Source organism: Parasteatoda tepidariorum, chromosome 7, assembly GCF_043381705.1.
Source record: "Parasteatoda tepidariorum isolate YZ-2023 chromosome 7, CAS_Ptep_4.0, whole genome shotgun sequence".
Taxonomy (NCBI): domain Eukaryota; kingdom Metazoa; phylum Arthropoda; class Arachnida; order Araneae; family Theridiidae; genus Parasteatoda; species Parasteatoda tepidariorum.
The window spans coordinates 16331586-16358808 of record NC_092210.1 but is presented as its reverse complement, the minus strand read 5'-3'; the positions used below and the strand labels follow the sequence as shown (position 1 = coordinate 16358808).

Genomic DNA, 27223 nt, shown 5'->3' with positions numbered 1-27223 from the left:
ACTCCCATTCTCACGAACGTGAGTCCAGCTCCCTACCAACTAAGCTATCCCGGCCCTTTAAATAATAATAGTAATAACATAGAAAAATAATTTTAAAATTGCGAATTTGACATTAATGGATCCTACGTTTCATCAGAGAACATAAATGAAATTCCAACTTTTCATCAAGAAAAATATTTATCCATTCCTTGAGGCAATATTTTCTGATTCGTACAGATATATTTTTTAAAAATTTCCACATTTCCTTTAACTTCTCTTCCTCAATGGATACTGTTCTTCAACTTTTATTTCATATCCGGAAATTAAAAAAGAAGAAGAAAAGAGAGAAAGAATCAGAATCGGGTTTCGGAATAAGATTCTGATGTACGTAGTTCAAAGCAGATTTACAAGAGTTAAATCAGCACTGATCAAAATAGTTTCAAAACTTCAGAGTTCTTTAATAAGATTTTTGCAGTAGGAAGCTCTTTTTTAGACCTACAGGCTATTGAAGATTGTGAAGAGTCAGTAAAATTGGCGTATTGGAAAGAACTAACTTTTTTTTTTCCAATGAAATATTTTGGTTATATAACTCTGCAAAGTTTTTTCGGAGTAAATGATTTTTTATGCTATTGGATTTTATAAAATAAGCAAATTTACAGAAACAAAAAAAAAAAGCCACAACAGTTTTGAAAAACTTCCGTCAAACCAGGGTTAATTCTTATGCTGAAATTATAGAAAATCATTCAATAAATCTATACACCACCCTACAAATAATGGAAGAGATCCTTTCAGTTTTTGACATTTTTTTTAAAAAAAAAATTTCAAAAAATATTTATGTTATGCAATTCATTATTCTTAACTATAAAGTTTAGCTTAATAATATAAAGTTAACTATAAAGTAAAGCTTTTAAAGGTTTGAGGGCGGACCGGCGATAAATTACGAAAGAAAAAAAAGTATTTCTGAACACCCTATATCAGAAAACATAACTTATTATATACAATAACAGCATAAAATTTCATAAATCTAGCTCAACTCCTTCATCATGCTGGACGAGATAACTCGTCTTCCAGGAATATTCACTGCGTGCTATTGTTTTATTGATTAATTTTTTTTTAATATCCGTCGTTAAAAAGCCGGCCCAATTTGTCCAACTCCGTAGCCTTGCAATTTTGAACCAATCCAGAAGACAAGGAAACTCCTGGATAAGTACCCCCAGAGATGTTCATTTGTTATGGGAACATGGAGGGCTTTGCGACTCGACAGATTTAACGTGCATCACGAACTCTTGCACATGGGCCCAGTGCCCTACCAAGCAGACTATCCCGGCCTTATTGATGAATATTGTCATTGATTGCAACTGATTAGTATTTTTTGAAATAAAATAAACAAGTTTTAAAGGAATTTGCGTTTTGTTTCAATTTTAGCGCTGTGGGGTAACATTTAGCTCAGGAATGGGACAAAGACACGCGATGAAAGTGTTAAACATTCATAGAGATATAAACATTTTTATACAAAAAAAAAAATTCCTTACGTTTTCCTACTATACAGCAAAAAAATTCAATAAAATTAAACAAGTTAAATAACATTTTTGAGCAATTTTTAATCAATAGCAAAAATATAATTTCAAAATTTGAAAAGAAATGCATTAAAAACTGCGCAAGACATGAGTAATGAAGTAACCCCTTGCCTACTGCGCATGCGCGAAAACATTTAAAAAAGTACTTTTTTTTTATAGTTTTGCTGTGAATCGTATTTGGTAACTTATGAAAAAAATCCGGTTCGAATATCTTGATAACTTCAGAAGTTACTAACTATTTTGTTAAAAAAAAAAAAAGTTTTAAGCTAAGGGGTTTTCCACTTTTCATTTTTTTCCTTACTATTATTAATAGCGCGAAAAAAAAATGAAAAGATTAAACAAGATCTACTAACGAATGATAATACCTTTTGCAATGATTGACTGAACGACAAAATGAGATATTAGGATGGAAAACAACAAAAATTAAACATTCTTTAATAAGGGTATGGTACAATATATTTGCAGAAAATCCTTAGCATTCAGAGCTTTCTTTGGCTAGAAACATTAAAACTTTTCAAAATATTCAAATCGAACTTTTTTCACAAGTTACTAAATATAAATACGATTCACAATAAAATAATAAAAAAAACTTCAATAACATATAGTTAATTTTAGAAGGGGATGATGGAGCGCACAGCCGTTTAGTCTTTTTTGTTCATTTCTACATGGTTTTGCAAATTACGATATCTTTAATACGATGCTATTTCAAAAAATAAATTTTAAATTTCAGTTATCGCTTTTTTAACTGCTGAATTCACTATTTAATCGTAAAACCACTTCCTTTTCTGATCGATTTTTACGTGGTTTCTCATATCTACATGCGACACAGAATGCTATTGAGGAATACAAGAGAACAGGCCTTGCATTAGAAAGGTTCTGGGTTAGAATCCCGAGCAAGGCATGGATGTCCTTACTGTGGGAGCAACGTTGGCCCACCTAATATGGTGACCCTGAAAGAGTGACCTATAAATCTGTCCACTAAATGCTTGAATTGACGAAATGCTAACACAGGTGGGCATGGGAAATAAAATAAAAAAAATTAAGGCACACGAACTTCGCATTTTAGTATCGACTATTTGTTAACGATTAATTCGAAAATCACTTTTTGATACGCAAAGCCCGATTCCATAGTAATTTTACGTCTGGCGATCTTTATATTTTTGGCTACTAAAACATGTTATTCTGTTATCGAAATTTTAAACACGATATGTAACACGACTTGCATTATTTACACTGATTCTATAGTAAATCCTCGTCATTTATAGATTTTTCGTCGACTCTTTTCACATAGCTTTTCCAATTTCAATATTTTTAATACAATGTTATATTATGACAATAAAGATTCTACAATATTTTGGAAACGAACGGTTTTAGGACCCGGGATTTTTAAATTTATATGTCTTTTTTTACAAAAAGCAGATCTTAATTGAAAATATGAATTCTCTACCTCTTTATTCATCATTCGAAATTCTTTTCTTTATTGGTAGAATTTTGGATAATTATGGCTTTTAATTGGATCAATGGCTTTAGGACAGTGATTATCAAACTTATTTCTTTTACCGCCCCCTTTGAAAATCAATTATTTTTCAGCGCCCCCCATTTTTCATACACCCCTAAAACTTAAAAACCACAATTTCATTACTTTAATTAATTTAGTTATATNACTCCTGCTTCAAATAAATGTAACGATGTAATTTGACACGATAAAAAAAATTAAAAAGGATAGAAAAGAGATTGATTATTCATATTTAAAGTTTGGTTATAATCACGCTTTACATTTATAATAGCACCATTTTTTTTCAGTGTTGGAGAATTAGTCATTACTTATTGTTCATGTTCCTTCGGCTGTCTTTGGCATATTAACACTTAAGCAGAATCACTTCACTGGTGAATTTTGTTATTTTAGTAATAACTTCTTGACACGTTCGATTCGGATGGAGGAAAAAACACAGCTAGCTTAACATGTAATTCGACATTCAGGTGAAAAATGTAAATAGCTTGCTGTTTTGGTGCAACAAAACTGATTTTTGAGTTCAATTTTTTCGCCAAATTGGACCGCACTTTATGCTCAATGAATATTATTAGTTTCGGAGCAATCTGAGCAATTGTTCCAACCCTGGGGCCCTACCATGAACTACCGGGAATGGAATGAAGATTCCCGGCTGGAAAGTGAAACTGGGAAAGTTTGGTTCCATGAATGCTCAATATCGTACCATGAACACTCCCTTGGAATCAGACATTCCACGATAACTCGCTCTCAGGGCGTGGCTAGAATTTAACAAATCACACAATTTACTTTAGATTTTCTTTTTGAGTTTGGCAGCATTAGCATGAGTAAAACGAAACGAGCTTCTGCTATTTAGATAATATTTTTGACTACTTTTTGTATTATTTTTATAATGTTATTTGTTTTCATTATTAGACTAAAAGAACATGAACTGCGAACACTTTGAAATATTCTTCAATTTATTATACATATAGTTTTATTAATTAAAAACTATCATATTTATCATGTATAATTCATAAAATAAAATCCTTTTTTCATAATAAATATTTCTGATATATCCCTTAATACGTTTCATTATTTATTTTAAATATTTTTTAAAAAGTACAACTCTTAAAATAATGATCATATTTTAATGAATTAAGATTCAAAATTTCGTGTCTGAGAACTGCAAGTAGATAGATTACTAATTATACTAGTTTTTAAATCTAAACTAATTTCCAGAAAGAATTCAAATTTTATCAGACAAAACAATTAACGCTTACCTTGATCACTTTGAAAATAATTTAATTTCAGAAAAGTTCATTAGTTTTCAATTAAAATTGTAACAATATGAATGACTAAAAAGTTACTACTTTGCTTATTGCTTTGGTTTATTTGTTACATTATAAAAGTGACTGTTTTTACTGATAGTTAAATAAAAATATGTTCACAAGAAATTAATTTCTAGATCTGCGTAAAATTTTTTTCGTGATTTGCAAAATCATTTTACGTATGAAATACTTAAAAATTATAGTTCAGGGAACTACTTCCGCAGCTTTATTTTAATGGAAGAATGAGAATAAAAATTTTTAAAATGAGTAAGAGAAGAAATAAATACAAATTTCATAAATATTTTTTGAAACGTTTTTATTCTTTTTTGTATTTCTTATTATAAATAAATTGTTTACTTTATAATACATCATGCCTGTAAAAAATTCTTTTAAATGTGCTGCCATGTGTATAGTATAAAGAACTATCGTTCGAAAGGAAGTTAAATATTGTTGAATTAAAAGTTCATCGAAAGAAAATTAAAAAAAGAAATGATTGGAACTTCAGAAAAAGGTATTGGCCAAGTAATACATCCCGTAATAATAACATAGAAATAGTAACAACTATTATATAATGAGAGCATAATTATTTTTAGTTTGCCGTAATTTCTTAGTTAACTCTGAAAGTATCTTTTCGTTCACACATACTAATGAAACAAAACATTTCTCTTTTAATTATCGTCTTGAAAATGGCTCGGGCACGTTTATCTTTTAGAAATTTTGTTATCTTCTCTTATGAAATAAAAAAAAATTAAGACATTCATCGACGAAATGTCGTATTTAGTCCTTAAAAATTCATGATTCCCTCCTTGGAACGACGATTCCAGGTGCCGGAGACTGGTTGGAATGAAACCGATTCCAATTCCAGCCAAGAAACTCTTTCCAAGGTGTTCGTGGTGGGGAAAAATAATTCCCGTTGGAACGTGACGTCATTCCCAGATGGAATTTCATTCCATGGAGCTCATGGTAGGGTTCCTGGGTTTGTGTCATTTGAATTCGTGAATCAAACGCGGCATCTAATCTAGTTCTGGGGATTTTTTTGCCTACTTAGTCTAGTGAATTATAAACTGAATTATGGTTTGGGGCCTTTCAAATATTAGGTGATATGATTTGTGATTTGCTAAATTTTGCTGAGAAGGGAAGAGGTATTTTATTTTATCCATCGTTGAACAGCCGACCCAATTTTGGGTTTACGACTTTTAATGTTCAACTCCGTAGCCTTGTAATTTTGAACCAATCCAGAAGACTAAGGAACTCCTGGATCAGTACCCCCAGAGGTTTTGATTTGTTATGGGAACACGGAGGACGAATTTGCGACTCGACAGATTTAACGTGCATCAGTCACCATTTACTACATGGGGAGTCCTCAGCCGGCAGGGATCGAACCCACGAACTCCTGGACATGGGCCCAGTGCCCTAACAACCAAACAGGTTTTGACAAATGCTTACGTAAGGTATTAAGACTGATTTACAAAAGCTTATTAAAATGCAAAAATAAACAGAACAAAAGATTAAAGTTGGCAAATTTTTAATTTAGTATTAAAGTCTGGAAAATAAAGAATTCAAAAAAATTTATTTGAACAGATTTCGACCACAAAAGGAAAACACAAATCATGAACTGATTTTAGGAAATTGATATCACAACATAAATAAAGTAAGCAATTTTCAAAGGGCTAAAAGCCGACTTTCTACCTGAAGTTTTGGGGAAAATTTTGTCAGGGAAAGGTTTCAATTGTAGAAAGATAATCCCGTTCAAACGAAGGACCAGCAAGATCCACGAATCACCAACATATGTGGACATGCCTATTTTCCTAGCCATCTTGGAAAATAATGATGTAAACAGGAGAATCTACGACCTCGCCACCATCGAGGGAGAGCAAGTCACTGCCGACAAATCCAGTGTCAGTGGTTCGGTCATGTCCAGGGTAACTGCAACGTCCCCCACCCCTCCTACACCTGCACCAAGGAGAGCCTGCCCTCTGTTGTAACTGCGGCCAATCGCTTCCCGCCAATTTCACTGGATGTGCATCAGAGGAAAAAGTTTCACTCACCCAAGGACATGGTCTTTAGACTTGCAAGGACTTTGAAAGACCTTAAGGAACTGTTCAGTGATCCTGAGGTAGTGGAGATCATCAGAACTCTACTGCCTTAATTTCTTCTTTCTTCAGAAATCATGTCGGATTACTACGGGCCAGCTTTTTTCAGCATCCAGAACTTCGTGTAGAATCACTTTCTTCATTCAATATCCATCGCATCATTTATAAAGGTGGCGTTATAGGCTGATTACTCCGCTGCACATCTCTACTAGTTTCCGCAGACATAAATAAAATGTAAGGGTAGTCATGTTTTAAGGGCAGTGTTGCACATAAAAAAATGAACAAAATAGTTAAACCCTCATCATCAATGGCTTCCGAAGCCTTGTAAAGGCCTTGGCCTTCCCAAGAAGTTTTTTCAAGCTAGCGCAGTTTTTAAGACCAAAAGGTCTTTTTCTAGGCTATCTATCTCAAATTTGGCCTGCCTCTTTTTCGTGTGCCAACTGGTCTAGCATTGAAAACTCTTTTTTGTGGGATGGTCTTCGCCGATTCTGATAACGTGGCCTGTCCATTTTATTCTTTGTCGATTAATAAAGCTAATAATGTCATGTTCATTATATGAGTGATAAGCTCTAAATTTGTTCTTCTAAGTCACACACTATTTCTTTTTAATTCCTCCAAAAATACTTCTCAAGACCTTTCTCCCAAAGATATCCAACAAAACCTCATCCAGGATTCATTTCCAGGTTCACAAGAGATTTATATAATAAAACTTCTGTTTTTCTATGAATTACATTAGAGTTTATGTATTTTCGAATTCCATTAAAACATCTACTGGTTATAGTAATTCTCCTTTATACTTACATTGAAATATTGTTCCTGTTGTTGATTACAGAACCCAAGCAAACAAAATTGTCAACGATCTCAAATTTATATTCTTCAGTTTCTAAATGGGTGTTATTAATGCTAGTTGCAGTACAGGGCAAATATTTAGTTTTGTTCTCGTTTATTCTCAGGCCCATCTTGAGAGCTGCTTTCGCTAAAGTAATAATATTTTAACCTTCAGCTAAAGTTAAATGGGTTTACAAATTAAATGGCAAGCAAACAACACAAGTGACATTGTAAACATTACAACTACAATAACAATACAATATGGATTGTTGCAGATAAATCTGTAAATCTTATTACAAATTTTAACTACAAGTGCCTCTTTGCTTACCTTTATAGGGTTCTTCATCCATAGGAAGAAAGCTTAGTTCATATTTATAATGATTTTCAAAGGACAAAAAATTTCATTTTCAAATGTATTGAGACGTATTTCAACAGCCAATCAGTCTTTTTTGTTAATATGTTTTTCAAATCATCTCATAGTTCTGCTAATTAAAATTTCATTTGTATAATTTAAATTCAAATTTGTCAGGCATAAAAGTTTATGATAGTGGGTTTGAGTAGCCATTCAGAGATGACGAATTTGTGAACAGCTCTTCTTTAAATTTAGACTGTTAGTTTAGATAATGCTTGGACAATCTTTTATCTATAACTGTTTTTAATCCTCAACAGAGGACTTTGCCAACAACTTAATTCATGGTCTTATCCCAACAGGTGCTGCGTTTTATTCTATCTCCATGTTTTGGACTAGGATGAAGGCCCATTTGTTTTAATGGAGAAAGAATAGTAGATCTGCCGCCTTAACCGGAGAATGGTAAAATTCAGGTTATAAAGTTTAGGTCTCCTCTCATGGACTTTCACACATGACCTTTTTGAATGAAAAGAATATGGATAAATCTAGTTTTAGAGGTACTGTTGTGTTCAAGAAATTCTCTGGAAAATTCTATCAAATTATTTTTGATGTCTAAGGTGCTGTTCAAAAAATACGTACACAAAAATGGAGAAATTTTAACCCCCTCCCTTAGAGTATGTACATTTTGTTAGTCTACCCCCCTTTTTCAAAAAATTAAAATAATTATGTTTTAAATAAAATTAAATATTTATTTAAAATAATTTATTCATTTAAATTATTTAAACAATAACACCCAACTTTATCTTGGAATCAATAAATAAAACAATCTTATCTGATCAACATAATAATTTCCTACAATCAATACAATTANAATAAAACAATCTTATCGGATCAACATAATAATTTCCTACAATCAATACAATTAATCTACAGTATTTTCCCAAGGACATTCCAAATTTTTGATGTTTGCAATTTTTTATTTTGCGAGACAATTTTTTTTGAGAACTGATTTGCTCATTCTAAGAAGTGGTCGCCGTGTGAAAAAAATACAAGAACAAACATATGTATAATACATGTGTAGGAAAAAGTCAAATTTAAATTTGGTGTATGCTTATAATGTACGTACTTTGTATAATACCTCCCCTCCTCCCCATCGTACAAAATATCAAATCCCCTCCCTTTGGGATGTACGTACTTTTTGAATGGCCCCTAAACTAGAAATTGTTTGAAGAAGATAAGACTGAATTTTTGTGAGCCAATAAATGTCAATTGTTCAGCTTTTAAAGAGTTTGTCTTATTTCAACCTTACAATCTTTCAAAACAGTTTATAGTCAGGTTTGTTTGAGATAATATTTCACAAAAATTCAATTATTTCTTTGAAAAAAAATCATTTAAGTTTTGAGTTCAAAATCTACAACACCATCTTGCATGTTACGGTAATTAATAAAAATATAATCTGTTACATTAACTTTAAGCTGTTTTTTTCTCTTTTTAATAAAGTAATGCCCCCTGCTTCATTCCTTAAAAAGATAAATAAATAAAACGTGACAAAACATCTAGATATGATTTTAAAAAATAAATAAATAAAAAATCCAAGTTTCCTGCAGCCCTATGATACACCATCCGACCTGTCTTTTCAGGATTTAACTTGTTAGCGGGTATGCAGATAAAATTCAGTAATTACTTAAATATAATTAACATAATATAATTAATATTAATAAAATTAATTTTAATAAAAATTAATTAATGATAAAATTAAGCTGAAGTGACAATTTTGACTTGCGTCAGACGAAATGGATAAAGCTAGAGTTAGAACCATTTATCTTAATTTTTATACCACACCAAAGGGACTTTTAGCCACAGCAGATTCATTATACAATTTTCTCTACAGCAAAAGCATTGATCGTTTAGTCAACCACCAGAATTCAACACAAAAATATCGGCTAATTTAGTCGAAATGCTGGAATCCAACCCATAATCAAAAAACGATATAACAAAAAAACTGAACCACAGCACAAAAAAAGCATCACATAAAAAAAAGTTTTCTAAAATTTTTATGTTGCTATGATTTATTTCAACTCTTTGGCAGAGCCTTCATAAAAGAGCAAAGGTGTTTCTGGTTGAACCTGTCGCAAAGAAATGGGCTTGCTGCCAAGAGCGTTAATAGTCTCAGATGAAATGCTCATTTTACAGTATATACAACAAAATATTGACATATTCTATGTTCTTTTGTACAATCTTCCAAGAGGTTAATTTGCTTCCTGAAAAGAAAAATTCAAACAGTTAATAATACATATGCAATAGTTAACATAATATTGAGAAACAACTGTATTAATGATGTATCAATAGTAATGCAGAAATTCTTGTATTTGGAGCTTTGCTACTAAACAACAAAAAATTACATAAAAACATCAGGCATTTATTCAGGGTTCCTACACTATTTTGAGAAAACAATATCCTGACAGGTTTTTCCTGACCTTTTACAATAAAATTCCTGACCCGCCATTTCCCAGTCCAACAAAACTTTTAACATTGCAGTTTCAATTAGTAATAATATGCTACTTAGTTATAAGTATCATAGATTGAATAGGATAAACACTTATATAAAGTGGAATTGCGTAATAGCACTTTATATCCCAAATTATATTTTCAGAAAACTTGTGAAACATATTTTTAATTATCATGATTAGATTAAACTTTCACTGTGTTTCTGTAGTTAGATACGAAAACTATTTAAATAAAAAGATCAAGAAAATCTGTTGGATTATGGAAATATTATTTTATTTAATGTTAAGTGGAACCAAATGCATGAGTGTCGTCAGGACATAAAGGGTTAATCAAATCTGCGTGATATGTATGAGTATCCTCAAATAATATTTACTCTTAAAACATACTAGAACATTTGTTACATTAAAATATTAATTTTTAAAAATCACAATTTCACTTAAAACTGACTTTTCTTTTAAAAGATAATATTGAAATATAAAGGGGAAAAAAGTCAAGAAAAGTTAATTATATACAAATAAAAATTCATATAGAAAAATTATGCAACTTGTGAGAAAAATAAAATCATAAATATCTTTTTTTTTTCAGTATTTTTAAATTTATTTCTGTAATACTGTAAGCTTCCGGAGAAACTCAGGGGCTCCTATGTTATATAATATTTCTCAACATATTTTGTTGTTTGACAATTTCTGAATCAAGAACATCCAGTTCTGTTGCAGCAGTTTTCGTCAATTTAGATTTTCTTAATTTCAAATCCTCTATCTTTTCTTTTATTCGTTTTCTAGAAATTTCAGCTTTTTTATTCTCTTCGTTTTTTTTTTTTTTTGGCTTCTAATGCATGTCTCCATCTTGTTCTAGATCCTTTTACAGCATCTAGCATTTTTTCATTAATGTCTATGTTTTTTATTCCATTTATAAATGAAACATAATCATACACACGCCTTTGTGAAATAATAGAGTCTTCATTGAGGTTTTGAACCAATAAGCTATTATTGATTGAAAACCCCCCTTCAACTGTTGCAGTACCATGAGACAGGATAAGAACAATTTTTATAACCTCCCATAAATGTTCAAATTTTTTTTCTCTGTGCAAATATTTCGAAAAAATTATCTAATCTCATTTGCTGTGGATTAAACTCTAAGTAACTCTTTTGTTCTTCGTTTTTTTTTTGGCAGCATCACAAAACAGTAAAAATTCCTTTTTTGATTTTTCTGCTACTATTGTCTGTAAACCAGTTATTCACACAAAGAGCAATAAACCTAGCAACCCTATCAAAAAATCCTTATCATTGAATAAACAAGAGGAAAATTGCTAACAGGACAGGTTCTACCAGGGAAAGAGGAATGTTATTATGAGGAAATTACATATTTTGAATTACAGAATTTTTCCTTGAAACTTTATTTTTGCCTGTCAGTCTTTGAATGAACTATAGTTTTTTTTATTTTCCTAACTTTATGAATATGTNAAAGAAAAAGAAAACATATGTACGAAAATTCCTGACTTTATGAATATGTAAGAAAAATCCTGACTTTTTAGCTTAATTTAAGAATAGCCTGACTTTTGCAGGTTTTCCTGACTGTGTAGGAACCCTGTTATTTCAATTCCTGTTAAACGAATTTTCCTTTATAATTGTGTTACTCACTTCTCAAAATTGTAATACAAATCTCTTTAACCATGTGTTTAATTTTCGTACAAACTCAAAACAACAAAAAGTGCTTCCAACTTAATTTAGCCAAAGAAAAGCGAAAAAGAGGACCATTTGTAGCGAAAAAGAAGGCTAAGAAAAACTATTTATAGTTATATTCAAGAATTATGATAAATTATTTAATTAGTCTCCTTTATAAAAAATTTAAGAAAAAAAATCAGCAGAACTTATTTAAGTACAGGATTTTTCAATAAGATTCTAAACTTTGTAATTTATAAATATGCAGGTCTTTATAACTGCTTTGGAGTTTTCTTAACAAAATTAAATTTACAAATATGAAAAACTTTATTAAATCATGAGTGAATTTAATAACCTCCTTTAAATTTTTCATAAAGCATCAAAATTGTAAAAATGATTAGAAAATGTCCCTCAAATTTGAAAATAAGAGTCAATCTTTAATAATATGATTCCATGGAAATAATTTCAATATTTCCATCATCCAAAAAAAAAAAAAAGTTTTAACAAAATTTTGAAAAACATTACAGTTTTCAAAAGTATATTAGATATGGTTTCTTAATTCATCACTTTGACAAATCTGATAATTTTGAATTGTAAATTTCCCATTCCTTTAAATAAAATGATAATGTAATTAATGAAAAAAAATTTCAATTATTTATCACTTTAGAATTAAAAATAAATCTTATAGGTATGCCTATGTAGTTTTGAAAGACAAAAACTGGTAATATAAAACGTCTTATGTTTTTTTCAAATTAAAATTTTAACACTAATAAAAATTACTATTAAAAAGAATAAATAAAATATCAATTTAATAAATATAAATGTAAATAAAATGGAAATTTTACTAAAAAATATTTCTACAAATATANCATCGCTATTCCGGATAACTGATTTTTCCGGTTTTCTGAATCGCTACAAAAAGCCGTTTTTTTTACTGTTAAACCCAACTAAAAAAAAAAAAATTTGAAAATAATCTTAAAAAGAAGAAAAAACGATGAAGTAAAATAGAAAGAAAAATCCCAAGATCCTATGAGGAAAAAAAAATTTTTTTTCGAAAATGGCGGGAAAATTTATCGAATTTCGTTCCGGTTTTTTGGTTTTCCGGTTTTCTGATTTCCGGATAACGGGTTCTGTACTGTATTAAAAAGAATAAATAAAATATCAATTTAATAAATATAAATGTAAATAAAATAGAAATTTTACTAAAAAATATTTCTACAAATATATGCAATAATTTCACTTTAGTGTTATATGACACTTTTAATAAGTTTAGAATAATCAATACTTACAGAACTCTCAAGCCTGATAATTTCCGATCTGAAGGTTTAATATTCTGTTTAAAATTATAATTTGTTTCATATTTTTATTCAGAGCACAACATTTTCAATTGAAGAAATTTTTTGTTTTCAAATGCAATTAACTATTTTTGTGGAAAAAAAATAGTGAGCGCTCCTTAATTTTTCAGCATATTGAGTTGTTAATTGGCTTAAATTAATTTTAAATAATTTAAAGAGATTTTTGAAACAACTAAGATTTTTTAAGGATTAAAAAATATTTTTTCCATCTTCTAGAAGTAGTAAATGAGTATATGACTCTAAAATTAAATCTTATAAAAATTTATTGATATTAATATTGACTATTAAATCTTATAAAATTTCATGTTCGAAAATTTTAGCCAATTAAGTCTTTTTTTTTTTTTTTAAATTCTACATCTTGATTTTATATCATACTTTAAATTTCAAGAACAACTAATCGGATAGAAAGTTACTTCAATAAGATAATATGCAATAAGATAATATGCAATAAGATACAACAAGTAAGATATTTCAACCACTTTACACTTCGTAGACGGCAAAAATAAAAATTTATATTTTGCAGTTCTACAAAAAAGTGACATGGCTGATCTTATCGTTCTTAAATCAAATGAATAAAAGGAACAATAGAATTTTGAAGTGATAAAACTTTGCAGTTGTTGACCTTCCTAAACTCACATGAAAAAACTTAAAAGTGAACAATCTCAAGTTTCAAAAATTGTGGCCAGTGATCTATAAATACAATAAAAAAAAGACTAATGTCATAGGCTTTCTGGCAGTATGAACAATGGGTAGAGAGTTTGACACACAAAGTTAAACTGTATCAAAATTTTAACATATTCAAAAAAATTCCATAAACAGATTTTGAAATTATTCAAAAGAGGACTTAAAGGACCAAAACATTAAAAAAGAGGATTAAAATGTGCTACATGCTAAAAATCAGATTTTGAAAGGAGAAGAGTACCCACTCGGAAGCTCTGAACGAAGCTTAAGAAACTCAATTAAAATTGGCAAAATTGCAACTTTATTAACAATTTATTCCTTATTTTATTCACTACTTTGCTCATTTATAAAAATAAATAAGTAAATAACCCATTGTAAAATGCTTTGAGAAATCCAAAATGACCTGATTAATAGATTTTAAATTACATTTGACTTGTTTTCTTGCCTTTAAAAAAGTTTTAGCAGAATGGTTAAGTCCTCATTGAAAAAAAAAAAATCAAAATATGACATAAAATAAGAAAGCTAATTTTTATATGTTTATTATTACATTCTTTAATTCATAATTTGGAACAGTTGAAGATATTAAATTTATTTTGAAAGGGAAATGGATTAAAATTTCCACACTAACAAAAAATGAAAAGAAAAATATTTTAGAATAAAAAGTTCTTATTAAATAAATAACAAATTGATCTTAATAATTTTACAAATTAATCTTAATAAATAAATAAATACAGCAGAGAATAGAAGCATTACAGAAATTCAATTTAAAGCTTACTTGATTATTTATCAGCACTATTACTTAGGAAAAGGAAATAGTAAAAAAAAAAACTTTAACTACAGTTCTTGTTAATGCAGTCTAAAAAAAAAATGTATTCTGTTGATCAGATTATAACCAAAATTAGAAAAAAAGCTGGCTTTTAATAAGCAAGCAGTTAAATAAATAGTCAGTTTAAAAAATACATTAAAATCTTACATTTTATATACATTTCTAAAATAGCTATACTCATAACCACTGCTCTGTACTGCTGGCTGATAAATCGAGCAACTTCCACGCAGCTTTGGGATCTAGCTCAGTTTGATCTCTACAAAGGGCCCAAACATAATGCATTCTCAAAACTTTATTCTGAAAATTAAAGAAAAAACAAGTCATAAAATATAATAAATTAAATAATAATGCATTTTTAAAACTTTATTCTGAATAAAAAAAGAAAAAGAAAGACAATCAGTAAAAAATTTTAAGTTTTAGCATTTTGAAAATTTACTTCAGCAAAATATGAAAAGACAAGTTTTAAAAATATCAAAATACAAAAGGATTACTTAGGGTTACACAACGGGAAAGTAATCTCCCAATAATTCGTTCGCATTTTGATATTCTGAAAACATTTTTCAGATTTGAAACTTTACAGTTTACTCTAAGCTTAACTGAACACTTTTTTATCCAAACATTGAAATATTGATGAAGGTGAAACAGAATTTTTCTTCTGCCACATTATAATGTCCTCTCAAACATTTCAGTTTGTTGCAATTACATAATAAAATGATAAAAACACATCAAAAATATTTTTCTAGATGAAATTAACGAATAAAATTAAAGGCGTCTAATTTTTAATAAAAAAGAAAGTGGGTGATTAATTTACTTACAGGGTCACCTTCCACAACATTTGCTTTGGCATCACGAACAACTAAAATCTGTTGTGAGTTAAAAGTCAAAACTAAAACCGGACCTTGCTCCATCATTTTCCCCATAGCCAGCTGAAAAACGCAAAATAAAAATAAAACATATTAACATCAAACACTGTGAACGCTGTAATGAATAGCAGTAAAATAGTCTTTAACCCTTTATAAGTTCATTTTTGTTTAGTAATGTTATGTTAAAATATTTTTTTTAAAGATTGAGCTATGAAAAGAAATTCATTCAGCTTATTAACTAAAATTAATTTGAGTTTTAAGACCATTTCTTTGATGGTAAGGTCAGTGGGTTTTTAATTTGATTGTGGGTTACATAATTCCCTCTAATGTAAAGAATTGGTCATAAATTTAAACTTCTGTGCCTAAAAATAAAAAAAACATTTTATAAATTCTGTGTTTAAACTACAAATAGACTACATGAGAAATATTCGAATGAACAAACGCGAAAGAAAAAAATAGTTTCTCAGTATTGGCCTCTTTTCTTGATCCCACACTTGCTTTTACTGTAACTGACATTTATGTAAACTCAGTCCTTCATTTCCTTTTTATTATTATCTTATTTTCTGAGGTTATCAGCAGATGGACGCATAACAAATCATAGTGGGAAAATAGCTCTCCATGAACATTTAAAAATTAATTAAATCGGTTAGAAGTATATCTCCTCTGACCTTATAAAGTGTTAAACAAAATAAATTACAAACAACTATTCTTACTACTGAATCAAATTGACTTATACACAAATTAAACATTGAGATTCAAAAATAAATTTATATATATTTTTAAAGATAGTTTTTTTAATTGAATTTATGAATAGTTTATAAGGATTTTAAAGAAGTCTAATTTATTGATATTTAAATGTAGATTTAAGTAAATAATTGACATACTTGTATGAGAGGGTTACATCAATTTGTAAAAAACGATTACTTTTTAAACCTTTTCTACATCAATTGAGTAAAAAGTTACACATATAAAATTCTAATATATTAAGTCATTTAAAACCTAACTACTATCTTACGAAAATTGACAGCATTCGAAACTTTGTAGTTCAAACATAAGGCACTGTTTTCCAGGGTCCATCCACTTAATTTCAAGTTTATTGGAATACACATGCATTTAAAACTTATTGAATATATAGTTAATGAATCAAAATTAAAAAAATAAAAGACTTATTCTGCCTAGAACCTTAACATTTGATCTAAACTAATTTACTCTTTATTAGACATCTAACTGACGAATTGCGCAACACTTCATAAAGACGTTGACCAAGGAAAAAAAATCATTTCATTCATTCAGAAATTAATTAATAATAACTGAATAACAATATCAACTCTTTTAGTAAGAAATATAACAAATATTTTAACTAAATTATTATTAAATAATATAAAACATGTATTTGAACATTTTATCAGCTTTTAAATAGATAAACAAACATAAATATATATTACAAATTTCAAATTTCAAAAAAAAATAATAATAATAATTTTTTTTTTTAAATTAAGATTCTTACAGACTATTCTATATTTACACAAACTGAAGATAAAATCCTTCTTTTTTACAAATCAATTCTAATAGTAAATACAAAAAAAAAAAAAATCTTAAGTAGGATATAACAATTTTCTGTCCCTTTTTATATTTATGCATTGCTTTTTCTCAGATTTTGTTTTAATGGTAAATATGTAAAAGCATGTAAAAAAATTTAAATTGCTTTGTATTTTAGAAAAATTACATTTTATTGCTTCTACTTACACAAAATAATTGTTATAAAAATTAATTTAATTAAAATAAGCTACTTTTTAGCTCTTGCATAAAATGTAGCATACTAAGGATCACAATTATTACTTTCATACAAAAATTGAGCAGAATAAAACTGATGGGTAATCAAGATAACAAACCGTAATGATTTTATGTAATCAAGATTAGATATTTATAAAAAAAGATTATTCCTTTTAATTATTAATAATGATTACTTGTATGTTTACAAACATAAAAAATTTTTATAAATATGATTACAAGTGTAATATGCAATGATTAATGATTGCAAATACTTGTATTGAATTGTATTTAACACAACAATGGTTAACAGGGTTGAATTATATAATGAATTTAATCATTAGACTTCTTAATGCATTAGTATAATTAAAAAATTTAAAACAATGAAAAATTATCTATCTTCAACATGAAATAATATTTTTTGAGAAAATAAAGCATAAAATATACAATATTAGTAAGAAATAAATAAAAAATATACATAATGTAATAATAACATACATGCTTTTTTAAATTTCAGGTGATCAAGCTAGTATCAGTAGCACAAATTAACACCTTGAAGGTGAGCAAATAAGTTTAAAAAATTTAAATTAAAACAAAACAGGTGAAAAGTTTGAAAGCCTCAGATAACCACTTTTGTCACCGATAACAACCTACCAATAACATTTCCCTATCAGAATTTTGAAGTAGATATGTTATCACAAATATAAATTCAATTCTAATTCATTTCATTTAAAACTAAATTTATTGTGAATTAGTATGTCTGCTAGCAAGTATTTACCATGACATGACAACTCAAATGTGCATGGGTTAGAAGCTAGCAGCTCTGAAGGGTAAGGAATTAGTAGGACAACTGTCATCTCAGACCTTTTACTGATTCATCATCGGCAAAAATAAATAAAATTAATATTTAAGAGAATCATTTAGTAGACACTAAACAATTATTATTACTTCATTAAATTATTTAATTTTTAAATATTTCAAATTTGTGCATTTTATTTATGTTTATGTAGTCATAGTTATGTGATTTGTAAGTTTAATTCATAATTATACTGTTGTGCCTCATCATCATTGACACAACAGCTCAGGGTGAATTCTTTAGAACATTTCTCCCTGAAGTTCTTTCTGTCGCCACTTCAATACAATGATCAGTTTGAAATTCACATTAATGAAGGCCAGCAATCAAAGTTTTTGGCATCTTCTAGCTCCACCATCAATTCTTTTATATTTGAAAACATTATGTTAGGCTAGATGTATATTAGATCCCAAAAACAATGGTATTCATTTAGCTACTACCTGGGTCAACCAAGCCAGGTAAGTCAGAGGGGAGACAACTGACAAAGAGGACAACCTGACCCTTGAGTAATAATACTACCTCATAAAAACTAACAAACAAATTATCAGGAAGAATCGACCAGGCAAACAAATTATGGACTTGAGAGGTGTTTATGGATTTACTTTGAAACAATGATTATAACAATATTTCATTATAACAATATTTGAATATAAATATTTGAATATAAATATTTGGATATAAATAATTGAATATAAATAATTTGAATATAAATATTTGACTATAAGTATTTGGATATAAATAATTGAATATAAACATTTGAATATAAATATTTGAAATATTGATTTGAATGAATATTTTTACTTCACACAGTTACATGATCAAAGGAACGGGCTAGGGTTTTTCAACACATTGTTAATAAACTTACAAAGAGTAACAGTAATTTCTTCAAATAATCAATAACTTCTTACAAAGGCTTGAATTATTCAGAACAAAATTTTCAGTTATCAAGTGTAGGCATAAAAACCAAGAGAAATTAGTTGTTGACCTGAGAACTATTAATTTAAAAGTGTCATTAGTGTATATCCACTTTTACTAGTCTGTTTACATGTCACTCTAAATCTTATTACAATCATTTGAAAGTCTTTTTTTTTTTTTTACAACATTATTACCTTTACCTTTCTGCAGAAAAGCTGGCAATACATTAGAAGCCTGGAAGTCAAGATTTAATTTACTGATGCATAATATGAATCACAAAAATATGAATCAGTAATCCATTCCTTTACACTTTATTGACAATAACTGATCAGGTTAACGACCAATTATTATTTCATGGTGGCCTGAGTTGTGTTTAAGGGGTCTTAAATCACCATAAGTCCGAAGTGACTTGCAATGCTATGGTAAAATTAGAAAATTATAACACTTAAAGCAAGGAATTAGAGATTATTTTAAGATTAGTCTTAGAATGGCTGTTAATATTGGGCAATAACAATTTTGTAAACAGCCGATATTGATTGAAAAGGACAATTCTATATAGGGCTAATATTGGCTGAATAATGGATATAAAATAGGTAATTTAAGAATTCTATATGAGGCCTATGTCGGAAAAATATCGGCTTTTTCAAGATAAATAAATATTGGTCCAATGAGGGCTGATATTATTTTGCAGTAAATGTAGCGGTTGTACACATATAAACTCACTCTTAGAAAGGAAAGAGGGGTTTCCTCAAAATTGAGACAGTTTGGGACAAGGGAGGGACATTACATATTTTTATTATTTTTACCTTTGTTTATCAAAATAATTAAACATAATCATCAAATTAAGTCATTATTTTTATGCTTACTCACCAATGTCATTATAATGCACAAAAATAAAATTTGAAGAATGAAATATAAGTGTCTCGTTTCTGGTCTACTAAGATATGTTTATGAAATATAGTAAAGCAAAAAATGGGAAGGATATAGTGAAGTGCGAAAAAGGGAAGGAGGGGTCAAAAATATTTTTTAAACAATTATTATATGAACAGCCCATCAGAAAAATCAATTCCGATAATTAACAACTTAAGTTTAAAAAAATTAGCAAATAAGATTTCATTTTTTTTTTAAAAGCAAAAGTAAAACGAATCAAGTAAGAATTTCTGAGCCTCAGATAACCACTTTTGTCACTGATAACAACCTACCAATAACATTTCCCTATCAGAATTTTTAAGAAGATGTGTTCTCACAAATATAAGTTCAATTCTAAAATATTTTTATTTAAAACTAAATTTTATTGTGAATTAATGTGTCTGCTAGCAAGTATTTACCATGACATGACAACTCAAATGTGCATGGGTAAGAAGCTAGCAGTTCTGAAGGGTAATGAATTAGTAGGAGCAACTGTCATCTCAGACCTTTTACTGATTCATCATTGGCAAAAAATAAATCAAATCATCATTTTAGACAATCATTTACAGGGGTCTATCCAGGCCAAATTTACTACCGTTTAGCGGTACCCTCACAAATTCAACTGTAGAAAAAATGGTAGTTTCACATACTACTTTTTCTTAAAATTTTACTTTTGAATCTAGAAACGATAAATCCATATTTTTGTGTTGATTTTTCAATAATTATTGTGTTGATTTAATGTGTTAACATGCGTAAATTGAATTAATGTGTCGATTTTTCAATTTCTTAATTTTCATAAATTATGTCTTAATTTTCACAAAATAGGTAACTCTCAGAAAAACCTAGACAGACCCCTGATTTACAAGACAGCATATGTGTGAACATTATTTTAAAAGACTTAAATAGTTAAATTATGTTTATTTACTTATTAATTTCTTATCCAAAAACAGTTAGATAAGTAATGGAACAAAGTAAAACGACACCAAGGACAGTAACAAGCGATTGCAAATGACAGCATTTTTTTCGCACTGAGTTAAATCCTCTTGCATGATCTTTGCTTCTAAACTAGGCCGATATGATCGATCTGCTTTTGAACTTCGTAAATATTTTTAAGGCAATTTTAAAAACACTTAATTCTTTGAACATTAGATTACCCATTTATTTTTTCAAAACATAAAAAAAAACTTTATAAAGAAGCTGAAAATTTTCAATAAAAATAATCATCTAAAAATAAATTATTTCATATTAAATAAATTTTACTTGTCTCAGAATTAAGAAATATATGATAATAATTAAAAAAGATAATAATTAAATGCCAAATAAATATTATTGTCTCAGAATTAAGAAATATATGACTTATACTCACATCCACATTCATTACATCAAGAACTTTGGAATCAAAATGGTATCCTAAGCTTTGAGCTGTTTTGATAGGTGTTGCTAACACATTAAATGGCTATTAAAGAGAAACATTCTCTTATGACAGAATATAAACAGAATAATAGACATAAATAAACACTTTAATATAAGCTTACTTACTCCTTCATAGCACCAATCCTTCAAAATTTCTAAATCTCCTCGTATCATTGCCTAAAATAATATAATTTGCACTTTAGTTCAAAAAAAACAATAATGTAAAACAATTAAATAAAATTAGAATGAATAAGCGTCCAACAGGGGTGATTGTGAGCCCAAGTCAAAATTCCGGAAAATTTCTTGAGTAAAAAAAAAAAGTTTAAATCAAATAATTAGAAAAAAGTTTAAACAAGGTTTTTTCCTTTTTCTCAATATTTTTTAGTTTACTTAGAATATATTTAAAAAATTTTACATAACTATGAAAGACCTGGAGAAGTAATTGAAATTTACAAATACGTCTTTCTTTCTTGAGTTTATGATTATAACTATTTACTGATAAAAAATGAAGATTAATTTTGATATAAGCTTATAAAATATCTGGTTCTCTTAAAAACAAATAAAATAAACTGTGTTTTTAAGCTTCACCTTTGAAAATTTGATTTCCGGAAACTTTTGTGGTCAATGATTTTTTGAAACTTATGAACCTTCAATCTCCGGAAACTTTCGGATCACGGTTAGCGAAAAACCCGGAAATCAGGATTTTTTCCGAGCCCTGGCATCCAATGCTTATTTACAATGAGGATTTTTAATATCCTACAGATCACTTCCTAAAATAATACATTGTACATTTATGCTAGCACCAAATTTATGCAAAACAATAAAAAAAAGTTTTAATTTATGTTGTTTAAATTTTTTTGAATATTTTAAAAGGCTTTCTGTACTTTAAACAAAAGTACTTTAGTGCTTTTACTAAACACACTTGTACTTTAGAGTAAAAAGTACAAGTAAAAAAAATTAAATAAAAATACAATCAACAAGCGTCCAATATTTATTTATAATGAGGATTTTTAATAACCTACTGATCATTTTCTAGAAGAATACAGTTATGCCAGCACCAAATTTATTTAAAACAATAAAAAAAAAAATTTATGTTGATTGTTTAAATTTTTTGAATATTTTAAAGGGCTTTCTGAAAATTCCTAAAAAAAAAAAAAATTCTGGTTAACTTAGCAATTTATTTGCTGCTATAGTAATAGGGAAAAACATGAATTTGAAATATCCAATCCCAAAGATTCAACATTTTAATGCAGTATACTCTCTATATCTCAAAGTTGAATGGACACTAAAAAAGTTTTGAGATATTGAGTTTTTGAGACAAGTTCAGGACTGAATATGTCCTAAAAAATTAAAAAATATATTCTAAATACTCTAAAAAGTAGAATCATGAAACATAAGAATTACTACTATTAAATATGTAATGATAGTGGACTATAAATTTAAATACAACAATGATAATTTTCTTTTTAAAAATAAGACAAAAATAGTTATGCATTAAATAGAAAAGAATTCATTTACAATACTTACTTGACAATACTTGATTTTTCCAAAAAAAAATTCTATTTCTATTTCGAAAAATAATTCGACGTAACAAGGTTTCGAGACGAAACTCTTGGATATTAGAATTCAAATTAACAATAGGTAGATATATAATGCCATGGGGGGAAATATTTTTTTGACAAAAAAAGGTTTTTGAGATAGAGAGTATACTGTGTATAATAACTTCTTAATAGTGAAGAAAAATTGCCAATTTAATGTAGGAATAACCCCTTAATTGGTGATAAAAATTGCTAATTTTGTGTATCTAATGTTTAAGTGCATAGATAATAACTCCTTAATAGTGAAAAAAATTGCTAATTTAATGAACCTGAAAAAAATAATCTGCAGATGTATAAGAAAATTCATTTTCAAAAATTACTGTTATTGTTTCTTCTGTTAACTGATAAAATTTTTAAAAGTAAAAAAATTCAAAAAACAAAAAAAAAATTATTTATGATTATTTATTTTACAAAGTGCAAAAAAAAAAATTTTTTACGACTATTATTTTTTTTTTACTACGAGGGTTGCTATTTATATTTCTGGCCTTGGCAACAGTAAGTGTTGCTAGGCGACCGCAGACGATTTTAATCGAAAGTTTGGTATTTTTAAACATAAATTCAGCAGACAGTTTACCATTATAGCTTTATTTGTGTTGTTGACAGTAAATTGAAAAGTTCTTCTCTTTCAAAAAATGGTTGAATCGTAAACATTTTCGTGCCATTATTTTTCATAACTTTCGACGTGGATCGTCATGACAAGAGTGCTTCGATGAACTTAATTCTTTATTCAGCGATAAAGCGCCATCCTACAGCACTGTAAAAAATTGGTATAACGAATTTAATCGTGGTCGATGTTCAATCCAGGACGAATCCCGTGCAGGTCGTCCAAAATCCGTTGTTGTGCCAGAAAAGATCGATGCTGTGCGTGAATTGATAAAGCAAGATCGTTATGTGACATACCGTGAGATAGAGGCGTCTTTGGACATTAGTATGACTAGCATCAATAAAATATTGCATGAACATTTTAAAAAAATTTTGTTCGCGTTGGATCCCGCATAATCTGACAAACGCTCAAAAAAAGGCTCGTGTCGAATGGTGCAAGGAAATGTTGGAAAAATACATTCAAGGTACATCAAAGGCTGTGTATAACATCTACACAGGTGACGAATCATGGATCTATGCATATGAGCCGGAAACAAAACAGCAATCAACTGCATGGGTCTTCCAAGACGAGGCAAAACCAACAAAAGTTGTTCGAGGAAGAAGCACATCAAAACAAATGATTGCCTGTTTCTTCGGCATTAATGGTCATGTGGCAACAGCAGACCTGCCAACCTTAGAAAATAAAAAAGCAGGAGACTCTTTCTGTATCACGATATAGCGCAATATTGAAAATTAAACCTGATTCACACTTCCTACAAGTAGTTTATTTCAAAATATATTATTTACATTACATAAAATAGACCACAATAAGATTCTGACACTGACTAATAAAGATGCGTGTTCTTACTATAAAATATAAGGTTCTATAGAATTATATTAAAACATATCTTTTGATTTTTTCAAATTTAGGAAGAAGTTCAAAACTAACAAAATATGTCAATAATGAATACAATACTTTATAAATGCATTTCTTAATTTTTTTTTTAACTGCTACTGTTTTAAAACTGCAGATGTTGCTGATTTAGCATTATTTTAAAAAAAAAAAAACTGGCATCTATAGAAAGTAAAAAAACATTTTGCCTAATGGTGTCCAAGATATCTCCGATTCTGCCATTTCATTGGTTATTACTGCTGTTTTGGTTCACACACCATAATTTTTAGTGATGTTACGGGGCAAAGTTTTTCTAAATAAATGCCCAGCATGATCTGAAGCACAAGTTGGGAAGGAAATTGCACAAATTGTTGTTTTTTTTTCCTCTATCTTGCACTAAATAGAAAAAAGAAGGAGAAAACACCCTGAAGGCCTGAGGGCGAAGATTTGAGACATAAGCAGGAGACTCCTGCTAAAAGCAGGAGAGTTGGCAGGTCTGCAACAGTGGCGTTAGAGCAACGCAGGACGGTCAATTCTGAATGGTACACGACCATTTGTTTGCCAGAAGTCATCGGAGAAATTCGAAAAAAGCAGAAGAACAGGCGAATCATTCTTCATCATGACAATGCGAGCTCTCACACATCGATTCAAACAAAGACATTTCTGACAGAGCGAAAGATCGAACTGATGGGTCATTCACCGTACAGCCCTGATTTGGCACCCAATGACTTCATCTTATTCCCACACATAAAAAATAAATTACGTGGACAACGATTTTGGACCCTCGAAGAAGCGGTTGATGCATTCAAAACGCATGTTTTGGAGATCCCTCCATCGGACTGGAAAAAGTGCTTTGAAAATTGGTTCAAACGCATGCAAAAGTGTATTGATTATCATGGAGAATATTTTGAAAAACAATAAAACCAATTTCGATCCTACATATTTGTTTTTTCATTATTAGGCCAGAAATATAAATAGCAACCCTCGTACTATATCAATTTTTCAAGTATTCTCATTTTAAAATATTTAAACTAAGTAAATTTTTTGGTATATTATTTTTAACTAACTCACAAATAAAGTCAAATTAGTAACAAATTCACAATTACTGTAAATTTTACAATTACAGTCCTTGTCTGACTGGGTTAGGATGGCAAATAAATCAGAGTTTGTAAAAATAGTGCCGCAGATTGACTCAGTAAATTATACTACTCTATCAGAGTTTGAACCAAACTGAAAATATAAAAATTCTGTTAAAGAAAATGTGTTAATGACATCAGACTTCTTATTAAGTAAAATCTAAAATATTTGATTCAACAATACTTTTTTTTAAATACCCCAGCTTGATAACAGCTGAATGAAAGAGATATTGAGTATGGAAATATTAAAGAAAAAACTAAACATATTATTTTAAAAGTTAATGAAAACTCCATTTAACAAATGACTTATTCATTTTTTGTAGTAAATCACATATTTCTAACTAAGGTTTTATTTTAATTAAGTTGACAATAAAAAGTTGTTTTAGGTCACTTGACAACAAAAATAATACTTAAAATTAAACTATATCATATTAATAAGATAGACTTACCTGAGATCACAGCATGTTTAAGATTTTTAAAACTCTAGCTTGAGTTCATAAAATCTCAAAAATTCACTAATATTTAAGAAATCTATTTGTAATGTAACTGATACTTACTTCTAAAATATTTGGTATAATTTCATCTTCACATTCCTTAAGAAATTTCTCCTTGTCAAAGTTTGGATCCATCTTTACTATTTCAGTTAAAACCTCTGACAGTTCTGTTTTTTGGAAAAGCCCACCTATAATTTTTCCTTTTTTAGTAAATTATTTCATTTTTTGTTTCAAACTGAATAGTATGAATTCAAGCCAAATTTAAGAAAAAAATTATATCACTTATGCAATTACAAAATCCTTTTTCCTAAATTATAAATTTCAACAATCTGTGGATCAAGAGTATCAAATGCATTGATGAAACCAATTGTTGTTACTGTCACTTACTAAATTGTACTTTGCATTAGGGATTATTTCGATTTATCGCTAGGTGACAGAGCTGTAAACTCCAACATCATTGAACAGTAAGTTTCATTTCTTTAAGTATTAAACAAATCTGTGTTGGTATTTACAGTATTTGTCCTACTTAATATTTTTCTTGACTATTTGTTGATTATACTTAAAATAAATCTAGTATCAGCTTGATAAAAATTATAAGTTTTTGTTAAATGAAAATTTAGGATTTATCTTGAAACGTTCTGTCCATCGACGATGCTAACTATGCTGAGAAACGGACGTTACTAGTCAAAATTCCTACACAATGAAAATCATGACTAACTCTAGTTTTAGTTACAAAGTCAATCAATCATATCAAGTTCAGTCAAGTCTACAATCAAGCTTAGTCCAAGTTTATAAGCATAAAATTCTGCTCAATTAAGTAAATTTAAATTGCAAAACAATTTTACAGTCAAATGACTTATCAATTAAAATTGTAATTTCTCTTCTTGCAGATGGTAATATAATATCTGTAATAATTAATCAGAATAAATATAACTGTAGAATTAAAATAAGTTTAGTTTCCTATATTTTACATAAATTTGCCAAGAAAAAATATTTCTCAAAAAAAAAAAAATAACAATTTCACATTTGACATGCTATAAAAATAACAAATTATACAACAAAAAAATAAAGTGATGAATCCCCAAACAAATAGAGCCAGTTATTTGGTCGAAATTGCGTATTAA

At 28.6% G+C, this 27223-nt stretch overlaps 1 protein-coding gene across 1 annotated transcript; it reads right to left on the bottom strand.

Moving 5' to 3' along the window:
• Nucleotides 1–9680: 9680 nt before the first annotated feature.
• LOC122268865 (mitochondrial import inner membrane translocase subunit TIM44) lies at nucleotides 9681–26287 on the bottom strand (the record flags this gene model as incomplete). The annotated part of the gene is given in 6 exon segments (XM_043039582.2): nucleotides 9681–9904; nucleotides 14822–14971; nucleotides 15490–15600; nucleotides 21351–21440; nucleotides 21524–21574; nucleotides 26163–26287. Coding segments are annotated over 5 exon segments (497 nt in total), but the record flags the coding sequence as incomplete, so codon positions are not given.
• Nucleotides 26288–27223: the final 936 nt, after the last annotated feature.